Below are 13,133 nucleotides of genomic sequence, written 5' to 3'. Positions count from 1 at the left end.
TCGCAAACTGGTTTGTGCAACTGCTGCTGATGAGCTGGCAACGGTCTCCTCCAGACTCACAGAGAAAAGAGGGAAGAGATGGAGACAGTGTGTCTTTTGTCTTTTGTGTGTGTGTGTGTGTGTGTGTGTTTGTGTGTGTGTGTCCCAATGCTTTCCTTTGCCTTGAACAATACTCCTTAATGTGACCGCAGCTGTGGGTGACATTAACAATATGGTTTAAAAATGAAGCCAAAATGGCATTCTGTTGATGCTGGCGCACACCCATGAATGTACAGATGGTATTGCCAGCACATGAATGGCCAATGAATGAACAGGAGCTTAGGAAGTGGCTGAGACACAAGCTTGTAATGAAGTTTATTAGACCACTCTCCCATCTTGTAAACAAAGCTGCTGCTGTCTGTGTAATAGACTGGTTGGTGTAGCTCCTAAAAAAGACTAGATAGATAGACAGATAGATAGACAGATACTTTATTGATCCCGAGGGAAATTCAAATTTTGATCCCGAGGGAAATTCAAAGAAACTAAAAAAGAGGCATACATTCACACAGCTTCCAACAGACAGTGACACACACACACATCATCATCATCATCATCATCAACCTGAGAGCACTGTTCAAATACGGCTTGATGCAACCATGGAAAGAACACAAAGCTTAGACACTGGGATATAGCTGCAAGGTGTGTCTGATCCACCAATCATTCTGGCAGGTAAGCAAGCAAGCATTGTGTGAAACCTCTGGTATATTACAAAAGACTAGAGGGAACTGCAAACATGCTTAGGACTACAAAATCCAAGACAAACACTCACAGTTCTGGTCCTGCTCCATGTACTCTGGTCTGCACTACAAGCAAGCAATCCTTGCTGCTCAGGCTAAAGCCCCATACTTCAACTTTTACCTCACCTACATATAAATCTAATCCACCCAACACACATCAGAAATGATTTACATTTATTTAGTGTGTATCACACTTAATTATCTGAATGATACTACTTTTGCCAAGAATTCTGGATTGGGTAAGAGCGAACATTTTGGTCTTTACACCAATCCAAATGGATTTTTTATTGGCTCCAATAAGCTAGCTAAATGACAGCAATTCATGATGCTCGGAGTCTCATTCATGGACCAATCATGAGGGGCTGCGAGGCGAGATGCAGCTTCATATGGCTCAGCCTGTTTCTTGATGCTCTTTTTGTTTGTAAGAGTAAGATTCTTTGTGTTCATCATTCAAACTTTTCCTGGGTTTGAATGGATTTACATAGATCTCATCTCTAAAATAGAAGTATCCAGTGTTAACACTGGTTATACATTAATAAAGCAGTGGTGCATGTTTTGTGATCTCAAGACTAAAAAAAAAGAGATGCCCAAAATGTATTCCTCATGAGTGTAAATTCATTTTATATTTTTTTTAGTCATAACTAATTCACAAACTAAATAATTAAGTAGTCCAATGTATGCATTTTCTTCTTATTTAATAAATTTGTTTCACTGGGTGTGAGCCACACAATAATTAAAGTGATTCATTAACATTCAAACAGGATAAGAAGTTTCTCGCTGTGAAGAAATGATCTGAATATGTATTATCGGTGCAGTACTTATCAATGAATACTCAAGTTCAGATAACGTTATTGGTACCTGGGAGGGACAAATTGTAGAACACCTGAATACATTGCAGCTTAAACTTCCATCTTTGTAATTACAACATTTGTTTTTGACAACTGAAAAGATCCTGGAATAGAAACTGTAAGTCAGTAGCAGTCTCCCATCTTGAGGGTAACACACCATTAACGACAGCATAGATACAAAACTTATTTACCTGCATATTGTTTTCTTAAAAAGGGAAATCAAGAATGATCCTGAAGAAAGCGCCTCAGTAAGCACGAAATGAAGAGAATATATAAATTTTTTTAAATGTTGCACCACTTAATTGGCACTAATTCATCCGAGGTAGCCCGATAGGTAGTTCCTCCTTTATCTGCATGAAAATGGTTTTGAACCATTGGCCAGCAAGCCTCCATATGTTAAATGACAGCATGCTCACAAGTAAGCTTTACTTGTTTATATATAAAAATTAAATTAAATGCATTTGCTCCTTTCGTTTGCCCACTTCCATCGCAGCATCACACCTTTTGGTTTGCCATTTGCCGGGCAAACCGAGGGGCGTCCAAAACAGCCTCGTGGGGATGCCTTAAAAACCGCCTACTTCTTCTGGTCCAAACAAAAAACAAGACTGAAATTGAAACTTAGCCGGAGGACTTACTGGCTGCTGCACTGTTGTCAGAGAAGACAGCACTTCCACATATCATGTTTCTTACTGATATAGTAGGATTTATTTGAATGATTTAAATCAGAAGACATCTCACTTATTAGTCCTTAAAAATGTTTATATGCCATGGTGACACATACTCTTAAGCTCTCCATACACCAGTGTTTCAGCCAAAGAATGATTTTTCCATTTGAATTTAAATTTGATATTTTTTTAATAATCACACTGGGGGTTTCAGGTGATGTGAAAACCAGTTCACATTCCTAACTCAAAATAGGGGTGGTCTGTAATCTACAGGCTATTTGATAGGCGTGCATCTTTAGATAGAAGTTTGTTGTATTAAAACTGGATCATGTCTACAGAAAATGCCTGACACAGAGTGGATGTATGTAGAGAGTTTTTCTGCCTAAAGTCTGATCAGTTAACAAGAAACATGCTCTGAGACAAAAGCTTAACAAGAATTTATGAGAAAAGGTCTCCTCAGAGATTACACACTAAAATACAAACACAAACAAAAAAGGGCCCCAGGTTTTTTCCACAACTGCCTCTAAATTGCAAACAGAAGGATGAACGCAGATGGACACCCTTTTTAAAAGTTATTCTAAGTGTAAAAAAAAGTCTTACCTGGAGAACTTCCACGCAATATTTTCCCCATTTTTTTCGGAATAGCAATCAACACATCACCTGTGTTTCTTGGATACACTGCTAGTCACTGTGGTGTGAGTCAGCACTTCAAGCTCGATCATTATGTTTTAGATTTGTGGAGTCAAGAAGGGACATCAAGACAAAGAAACACAGATAAAGTTTGCTCTCAAAGTGGGTGTGGCTGACAGCAGTCCTGACTGTGACCAGCTGCAGCTCCAGTGTGTGAGGCAGCTGCTGCTGGGCTCGGCTTCATCACCTCCAAATGACCAGAGACATGACAGGTGTAGATGTGACGTCTCATGTATCAACTACAGTCATAACTCCAACACATGCCAGTCCTGTGCCACATTCAAGGACCCAGTGACGACAAGTTGTCCTCCAGCAGTGTTTCTTTCATTGATGCTTTAGTGTGTTTTAAGCTGAAGCCAGGGGGACAATGGCTGTTCCCTCTGTTCAACATAATGTAAAGTATCTACTAATAACTTGACCAATGATGACAGGAACACCCAAACAACCATGAGTAATAAGACTGACCCTGCTTGTACAGTAATGAGGAGAAAACATCACCACCAAACATCGTTCAAAAAAATATCCAAATGTAGAACCTGGTTGTTTTGAAGGCCCCTTATATAATTTAAAGGGAAATTCTTGTAACATATTGAAGGACAAAAACCTATAGGTTAAACAGCAAACATATAACATATAACCAGTATTTTATGTAAGAGACGACAAAGTAGCAGCTAACATTTCATATTAGTTAAATCTCCTAAGACCACCATGATAAAAACATATTCTGATCCAGGCTTATCTTTAACAGGAAATTAGACTTGTTAGCGTCATCGAAAAGAACCGGTGCATTGTGCATCGGATGCAAATATATAATAAGCAATTAATGCTATGACATCATTATTATGACAAAAACATAAAATAGTTAAAATTGTGCACACAGGTCTGCGTGGCGAGCGGCACTAGCTTGTCTAACGTCCACGCTAGCTAGCTAACGCATGTTTGTCCACCCTTTATTGATATAAAAATAACTTATTTCACGTTGTAGCTACTTACCGGGCCTCTGTCACGAGTGTTTACTCTGTGGTAGAAAATAATTCCATGTTGCCGTCCACAACTAACGCGGACATTGCCTATTTTAGGACAAATAAGCATTTACTATATCTGAAGGTTTTGCAGTCCACAGCCATGACAACACGCCCATGCATTGCGTCACTACTAATGCTGCCTTCAAGTGCTCCTCGGAATAATCACAACTCCACCTGAACTCAACTCGATAAGTTTGATTTCGATTACCCCAGACGCAGAAAAAAAACACTCAGAGGTAGCTTAGAATACTTTTTGCACCTCCTTTTGATTTATATTGAATACAAAATGTTATCTAAGTGCCACTGTTTTCAGTGCAACGCAAAATAAGATTATTAGAAATACATTAATCACAAAAGTAATTAAAAAATGTAGACCACATAACGTTTCTCCATCACTGTTAGTATGCCTTTCTGTTCAGTCTATTATAAGTTTTATCCCTGCTTGGAAAAACACTCACAGATTACATTAATAAATAAATTACATAAACAACCAAAGTTTACTTCTACATACATTATATGAAATAAACTATTTGTTTTTCACTTGAGAATTGTGACACATGTTTGATCCCCCTTCTCATGCCGCAGAGGAAGTATTCTCATTGTAAACCATGTTAGTGATGAGTTATAAAAAGATAAGTAGGCTTCAACAAGATAAGTACAGAAAGATAACAGGGATATGGGATAAACAGGGCATATAACTATTTAAATAAATGCTTGATATACTGAATAACGATAGGAACAACTCGTACACTGGGAAAATAACCTACAAGGTAATAGAATTTTAGTTATTAACATTGTAATTTAGAAATATCCAAAATAGTAATCGTTACAAATCAGTTAAAATAAATAAACCAAAGAAGATATGGGTCAATGAGGAGTTTCTTTTATATGGAAATGGAAAATTATTACAAGAGCACAAATGTCACCCTTGAAATTGCAAACAAGCCCCTATTGCCCTTTAGCAGTCAATCGTTTTCCCATGATGAAGTTAAATAAAGAGCACAGACATAGGTCGATATGAACTGTCTCTTTGATAATTTGATTAGACTTTTTACAATATTTACAGCATCAGAGTGCTAATTATCTGTTCAACCTGTCTAAGGGTGATAGGTGAAAACATACACCTTCAGAAAATCCCAAACACACACAGTGAGAAACCAGGTAATCACTAAGATTAACTACATTTATGCCCCTATGTGCTTCTCAAATGTTCACAAACATTGATGTTAAAAAAATCTAATATTTGTGCTTAAGAACAATTTATAGGACACTCAACAAAGTCAGGTAATAGTGATATATCATGTTGGTTTTATAAGTTTGAGTGTTTTTTGAAGACAAACCACAAGATGACATGAACAGTATCATACTTTAATAGTCATTTGAACCACAGTTGTTGTATAGTGAACATGACCGTTTATATTAGCTGGAATTGATTTATTATAAAGACAATGATATAAATAAAAACACAGAATGAATAAAAGGATCTGGGCTGATATTTCTGACCCCGCAGACAGAGCACTTAACGTGAATTACAGAGAACCTGTGAAGGTTTCCATGTAGGCTGGCTAAATGGCTGTCCAGTACCGCCCCCTGCTGGTAGAGACCCTGCAACACCAAAGCGAGTATGGAAAAGGTATTTATTTATAATATTTCTGCTTCTAAAAAATTTTTTCGTTTTAATGACATTGGAAGTAACACAATCACTTTCAGACTTTTGAATGCAGGGAGTGTACTTACTTTCCCTTTTTTTAATCTCTAACTCCTTATTGGCTTCTGTTTCATCTATATAGATAGGACACGGCTTGATTCAAATGAAATAAGTAACCCTGTGACTGAAAAGGGAAAGTGGGGTTCAAGTTGTACTTCATGTCACAGATTGTGTAAAAACCACAGGTAAAAACTAACTGAAATAAAACGGAAATAAAACAATTTCCTGTGGTGTTTATTCCCTTTATACATTTGGAGACACAAAGAAATAACTGGAGTAGTAAAAACACAACAGATTTATCTAACCTGCTTCTGGTCCGTGTTATTTTGTGCTTCTGTCTTCAACACAAGAGAAACGTCTGTATAAAGCATTTTATTTATTATCTCTTATTTCCCTGTGTTGTCTTCTGTAAACGTCTGAACACATATTCAATAACAGCTCTTCTTTACACTTGTGAGTATTTTATTATAAAAATGATTTCTTTAAGCTCCTAGACCAAAGTCATGTTGTTTACTGATTTAGTTTTTTTGTTATGACAACTCCTTGTATATGTTCACCACCTGGATAAGAACGTGTTGGTCGTTATGTGTGGTTATTAAGTCTTGCCAGTTACAATCTTGATGAATCCGTCACACTTGATTCTTCAGTTTTGGTTTAAAATAAAATGTATTATTAAGAACAAGTCGAAGTTTCCATTTTCAATCCATCACACCGGACATTTAACTCTCATTTTAAATGCTAATGGGTTGTTCCTTATGTCTAATGCATGTGTCACAACTTCATGATACAATACTCTATCTTCTTAACAATCAACATTATATTTGTAATTTATGATGCTACATGCTGGGGTGGCTGTAGGGACTTGGGTTGGGAACCAGAGGATCGCTGAGACAAGTCTCAATGCAGACCAAGACTGGTAACTGGTCTGGTGACTGGAGAGGTGCCAGTTCACTTCTTAAGCACTGCTGGGGTGCCCCTGAGCAAGGCACTGAAAGCCTACCAGCTCAGGAGCGCTCGCTGTGTGCAGCCCTCTCTCTCTGACATCTCTCCATCAGTGAATGTCCTGTTTGTGCATGTGTTTATTTCAGCCTGTGTGTGTACTGTGTTCAATAACAAAGTGTAATATTGAATTTCCCCTCACAGGATTATTAAGGTTTATCTTATTTTATTAAAAACTCTAATATTTATTTAGATTGAAAAAAGAGTTGACAGCGTTTGATCCAAATTAAAGACACAGTACATCAGCATCTGTGAGTTTTATTACAATCAAATAAAATACTATTTGGCTCTCCAAAATGAAACATAAAAAAAAAAAAAAACTTTAGCGGTGTGTACCGTACAAAGTATAATGTTGAGAATTTAGAAATTGTGCTTTAGTGATGTTTTAAGCTGTCAGTGTCTGACACATCAGTCATGGCATCAGAAGGTTTATTGTCTGCTCTTACAAGATGAAAATGTTGCCTACCTCTACACTGTGACACCAACATTTCTTACTTTAAGCAACATGTTACAGCGAGCTTAATACTGGAAAAAGAATGAGTCCGATTACACCTTCAGGGTCAGAGGAGGACCTAAACTAAGTCTCTGTTCAACATATAAATTAGACAATAAATTAAAGCCAATGAAAACCCTCACAAAGCTTTGTACAAATACAAATAGTACATAAACTAGTCTGTATTAAAACAACATTTTTGAATTTGAAAGCTAAATCATCACAGGAGCGGCAAGCTGCCAGGAGGGGCCAGAATGATCCCGAACACGTAGAAAAGTCCCATGAGCAGGTTGAGCTTGGCTGTTTTCTGGGGGATCTTGGCATAGCATCGGCTGCGGAACTGCTTCTCCAGAGGGAAGGCCATGGGCAGCGTGAGCAGAGGCAGCGCCATGCTGATGGTGTAACGGGTGGCGAGGATGCAGAAGAGCACGTAGGGGACGAAGAGCAGCAGGTTGTAGAGGACGTACGACAGCGTGGGGCCTATGAGGATGGCCAGGGTGACGATGCCCGCCTGCTTGTCTGAGTCCATGTCTCTGGTGTTGTTGCTGTGGAGGATGGCTTCTGTGTTGAGGGCCAGCGGGACGGCGTACACCAGCGGCAGCACGGAGAGATAGCCCACCTGCACCGCATGAGCAAACATGACCGCCAGCGGGCCAAAGGTGATGAGGATGACCACGTCTCCCAGAGCGACATACTTGAGGCCGATGCCTGAGGAAAAGAGAGAAAAGAGACATTTAGCTTTTTTAAACCAACTGTGGAGTCTTTCTTAACATAGGTTTTTATTCTTGATGTCTTTGGCTGAAGATACCAAACCTACATTACGTGCATATTGAAGTATGATTTTGTTATAAGACTTTGTTGTGTGTGTTTTAAGATGGTGTGTTTAATTGCTATTTGGGTCTGCTAAAGAGCGGCACTGCTTGAAACGTCACTATGGAGCTACAATAGAGGCCTGCACTTTTTTCTGTTTAATAATGTCGTTGCTCCGTTTGTCTCTCTCTCTCTCTCTCTCTCTCTCTCTCTCCTCCAAGCTTGAAACAGTCGTGACAGATTGGCTGTTCAGCATGAGTCCGGTTCTACCCAGGGTTGCCGCCTACATGCACTAATGGGAGGTTTTCATTGCCGCTGCGACTTTGCTGAATGTTGCCAATGTTTCGCTCAGGGTGGATTTTGTAAAAGTCTACTGAGAAATCATTTGTTATGATCTGGTGCGATAGAAATGAGGATGGTTTAGATGTGCCCTCGTAGTCCTTTAACTGGTCCAGAAAATGCGGTCAAATCCCACATAATCACACGTACAGCCAACATGTGATCACAATCACTGTCATTGATATCTAACGCAGCGTGCTGTTTGGACACGGTGTTAGGAGATCTGAAATAAAAGGACATCTCTCCTCTCTGTTGGTGCTGAACCTTCTCTTCTGCAGACGTCAGATAAACACACCGTTAGGAGGATTTTAATGTGAAATTTTGAACTAAAGGTTAAATCTGTAGAAAATCTTGTCTATGCTTTTAAAAAAATGCAATCAATGTTAATATTATTTAACTATTGTTTTTTTGGGGGGGGGGGGGGGGGGAAACATATGCCCACTTTTGAGAAACAAACTATAGAGTATTTATTATTAGTGGCATCTGAGGATCTTTGGTAATCCTAACAATTAAAAAATAAATAATAAACCTTTATGAATGAGTGACGGCTGAGTGCCTCTATAAATCTCCTTTTGTATAAATCTACGTTAGGCAGAGATTTTTATGTAAACACACTAACATAATATCCGCCTTAATAATGTCAGGCTGCCAAAGACCCAATTAATAAAACAAGCATCAAAATGTGACTGCTTTTAAAAATGAAATTCTGATGGAAGATGTGCCCTCTACACTCAGACGGTTATGAACTGACTCTGCTCTTCTTTCAGAGAAGAACTTCAGCTCATGAAGAAATGTAGCACATCAGTGTCATGTCTGAAAATGAACTCACTGCCTTAAATGGACAGTTCCCCCAAAATACCTAATTTGTAGCTGGAAGAGTTTGCCATAAGATATAAGAGGAACGGTTTATGCTGACAATTCCGCCTGCTGAAAGTAATGTGACATTTCTTCACTGGTTATCTAGCCATGAATTAAAGGCACAGTGCTACAGAAGGTTTCACATTAGACATTTCAGTGCTTTGAGAAAGTACAAATGAAAGGCACCTCCACTTTTTAAAATTGGAAGAAGACTTTCACAGGTATCTGTCTCAAATCCTTGACATTGTTATTCTCTCCCTCCTTGTTTTCTTTTACCAATTCTCTCTTTTCTGAGGATGAAGGTCTGTAGTCCAGTCTCATGTTTCTCTCTGGTTTAATAGTTTAAAAGGTTCTTGGTCTGACTAGCACTTGTGTGTCTGTTGGTTCTCAGTCATCCAGGTCATGGAACATTTGAAGTTCGATCCAAAAGCAACTGGACTTGGTTGAAGATCTTGAGGACGTTTCACCTCTCCTCAGAAAGGCTTCTTCAGTTCAGTTCAGTTCTTGAAGCAGCCTTTCGGAGGGGAGGTGAAACGTCCTCAAGATCTTCAACCAAGTCCAGTTGTCCTTTGGATGACGCTTAGAAGCTCTTGTGTGGTTGGCCTGGAGCCTGTCCAATCTTAAGTGTTTTGTAAGGCCTGCACTCGAGACTCTCCGTATTTGTGATTTCATGACGCTTTGTTAATAAAACTGTGTCTCAGGTATGACATCTTCATTTTTTTCTCATCACAGGATTGACCTAAATGTTTATTTCATTGTGGCCATAACAGCATGAATCCAAACTCTTTGCCCTAAATGGTGACGTAGAAATGTTCCGATTTGGGTGAACTGACCTTTCCACTGTAGTGAGTACATACTCTGTGCAGGGAAAGATGTGCTTAGCAGTGTTTGTTTTTGTAAAAACACGAGAGAGTGAATACTATGGGAAACATGAATGTGCTGCCTGCACTTTCCTGGCTTCTTACACAGGTTCCAATCTTTATATTGCCAACGATTGTGGGCATCTGCAGCCACCGACATGTAAGCAATGCCAGGTGAAACATAAAGTCTGTGATGTGTCGGTGGTTTAATTGACTGGGACAGCAGTTGCACATCGAAGGAGCAATCCAAGCGTTAGGTTCATATATTACTCACCTCCAGTGTATAAAAAAGAGCTGGAGAGTCCACCAAAGTAAATAAGGGCTAGGTGCTCCAGTCTCAGGGTAGACAGGAAGTAGAGCAGAGTGGCACACAAGCACCCCAAGGAATATAACAATGCACCGAACATGACAACATCCTGCGGCGCCAAGATTTCATCCACAAGAGTCCTATCGTCACTCTTCTTGTGGTCGATCCCTTTGGAGAAGTCATAGTAGGTGTTCACAAGGTTTCCCGCCCCGTGGACCACGAGGACAGCCACCGCGCACACCATGAGGACGACCAAGTCCACAGAGCCATCCAGTTTGTACGCCAGAGCGCTGCCGAGGGCCACCGGCGTGAGCGAGGCACTGAAGCTCCAAGGCCTCAGTGCGAGCACATAGGCAGCGCACTTGTGCCTCACGTCCAAGGCAACGCGGGCCATCCTCGACATGTGGTTCTGGCCTGGAGAGTGGCTGGTCAAGCTATTCATAGCAGTCTGCCACTGTTGGCCATTGTGACCATTTGAGCCGTGCAGTACGAATGTTTCTGCCCTGCTTTGTTTCTGCTCTTTGGCCATTCCTGTGCAAGAAGTCTACAGAGAGAGCAATAATCCAAATGTCAGCCTGGTGTTCCTGCCGCAGTGGAAAAAAAACATCAGCAACAGTTTACAGAACATAGTTATATGTATCACAGCCCGTACATACACTGCAATATTTCATGTTAATTAAACCAGGGCTGCAAAGAAAACTTCAATACTGTGGCCTCATTTATCTAAAAAAATATATTCATTTTTAATGAAGGAGTGAACCTGCAAACTGATGACTGAACACAAGAAATCACCCATGATGCAGTGTGTTTGACTTCTATTTTTGTTGCTGTGATTTTGAAACAGGCATCAATATTATATTGAATTTTTACTACGATAGTATTGAAGATTAAAAACCTGAAAACGTCAGCATCCTAGGTGTCAGAAAATCATTTTTCTCCCTCATCACTGCGTGTTGTCTGCAGGCGCTTGGTGGTCTTTGTACAAACATCAACTTAAACACTGCTGGATTCTTATTTATAAGTCTGTTTTATTTCTGCTTCCTTCACACATCAGTCAGAAGGTTACAGGAACTTATTATCCTTTCTTCCTGTCTTTTCCAAAAGTCTGAACTGAACAGGGGGAAAGGTTGTTTAAGTGGAACAAATCACAAAAATACATCAAATGAGCCGATCTCGTTGGATGCTTTAAAGAGGATGTCAAATGACTCGGCGGCAGACACATCAAACTGCCTGATATATTTATGGTGTTGGGCGATCTTGACAAATATTTCCTGTTTTAATTTGTAATGTTGTGTCTTCGAATGTCTAATAATTATGTATCTATATTATATGTGGCTGCACATTGGTTTTCTCTGTTAATTGGGCTGCTGTTTTGTCTTGGCCCGGACACAAACTTGAAAAGGAGATTTAGGATAGGATAGGATAATACTTTATTGATCCCCAGAGGGGAAATTCGGGCAGCAGCACAGACAAGAAAGCTCAAAATACACATTAAACAGAATAGATAAGATAAATAAAAATAAAAACAGAGGGCATATACAAGTACAAAAAGAATGATGAGGTTAACTATGCAGGGAATTGAGACAGTATTTGCAGAGAATGACAAGATGTGTCACTGTCAACAAGTGATGATTAAAGTGACTCGGTATGCAGTTCTATAATATAATATAATGTAGTGCAATGTGAACAATATAGTGTAATATAATGAAATGTTATATAATATAGACTAATATAATAAAATATAGAGAATGTACAGTATATATGTATATATACGTATAACTATATATGTCTCCTGGTTAAATAAAGGTTAAACATGTTTTAATGATATGTCTAAGATCACCTTCTTTTAAAGTTAGGATTGCATGACATTATAACTATCTGTGAGGCTCAGCTGGTTAGAGGAGGCATCACAAAGCAGTCTGTAGTTTCTCCCACTGACTCAGTGCTGTAAGTTAAAATAAAACAGGCTACCAGTGCTGCCTGGCTCTGTGTATTCAGACTGAAGTGGGAGGTTTCTGAACAAACAGGGGATTGTTTCACTTGCCAACACACGTGGTTTATATTTAAATACCACCTACACTCAGATTCTGGAGAGTGTCCTTTCGGAACAAACCTACACACATGCCACCTACTAAAGGGCACCGGACCCGGGAGGGGGCGAACAACCGCAGGCTACCTACTGAGATTATGGGATTAAAGCTAAGTGGCTAGCCGTGGAGCTAACGCTGTCAGAACAGGGATAATGTCTTCCTCTTACCTGTTACGTCTTCACCATCCGACTAACTCTGCGTCTCTCTCCGCTTAAAAACATACTTTGTGTGTACGCTGAGCCAGGTGAGGGCAGAGGACGTGAGTTAGCTTACGTGTCAGCTTCGAGGGTACTTGACTGGTTGGCCACTGTAAACCCTGCTGCACCTGACGGGCGCCATTTCCTCCGCCTGAAGTGCAGCATTGTAAGGAGGTCGAGGAAACAGCGTGTCGTACAATGGTTCCGACTAGAGTCTGTTCCCCTTAATATTTACAGTCTATGGTTATTCCTACAAATTACAGGGCACAATTTAAAAAAAACCGAAGAAAATAAATGAATAAAAAGCTTAAATTTAAAATCAAACACAAATAATCTGTTGTCAATAACAACAGAGGATTATTGTTACTTCTACAGGAAAATATAAATCCAATATCCTAATCCCCATACATGACACTTTTAAGAGAATAATAGTTATGATAAGGCTGGTTAATTTATATATCACCTTTC

General features: G+C 39.5%; 2 protein-coding genes across 2 annotated transcripts in view; both read right to left on the bottom strand.

Annotated features, from left to right (window-relative positions):
* The window catches only part of mib2 (MIB E3 ubiquitin protein ligase 2), a 50,048-nt gene extending 45,924 nt beyond the window's left edge, over window positions 1-4,124 (bottom strand). The window contains exon 1 of the mRNA XM_065961101.1: window positions 3,973-4,124. The gene's annotated coding sequence lies outside the window, so the exon portion shown is untranslated. The remainder of the gene's footprint in view (window positions 1-3,972) is intronic.
* A 2,829-nt stretch (window positions 4,125-6,953) lies between these two features.
* On the bottom strand, window positions 6,954-12,831 carry ubiad1 (UbiA prenyltransferase domain containing 1). The gene is made up of 3 exons (XM_020635294.3): window positions 12,636-12,831; window positions 10,346-10,962; window positions 6,954-7,912 (listed from the first exon to the last, which is right to left on the bottom strand). The coding sequence occupies exons 2-3, from the start codon at window positions 10,905-10,907 to the stop codon at window positions 7,425-7,427; spliced, it is 1,050 nt and encodes a 349-aa protein (XP_020490950.1). The 5' UTR covers window positions 10,908-10,962; window positions 12,636-12,831; the 3' UTR covers window positions 6,954-7,424.
* Between the last annotated feature and the right edge of the window lie 302 nt (window positions 12,832-13,133).

This window comes from Labrus bergylta, chromosome 12, assembly GCF_963930695.1.
Source record: "Labrus bergylta chromosome 12, fLabBer1.1, whole genome shotgun sequence".
NCBI lineage: Eukaryota > Metazoa > Chordata > Actinopteri > Labriformes > Labridae > Labrus > Labrus bergylta.
This window is presented reverse-complemented; position numbering and strand designations above follow the sequence as displayed.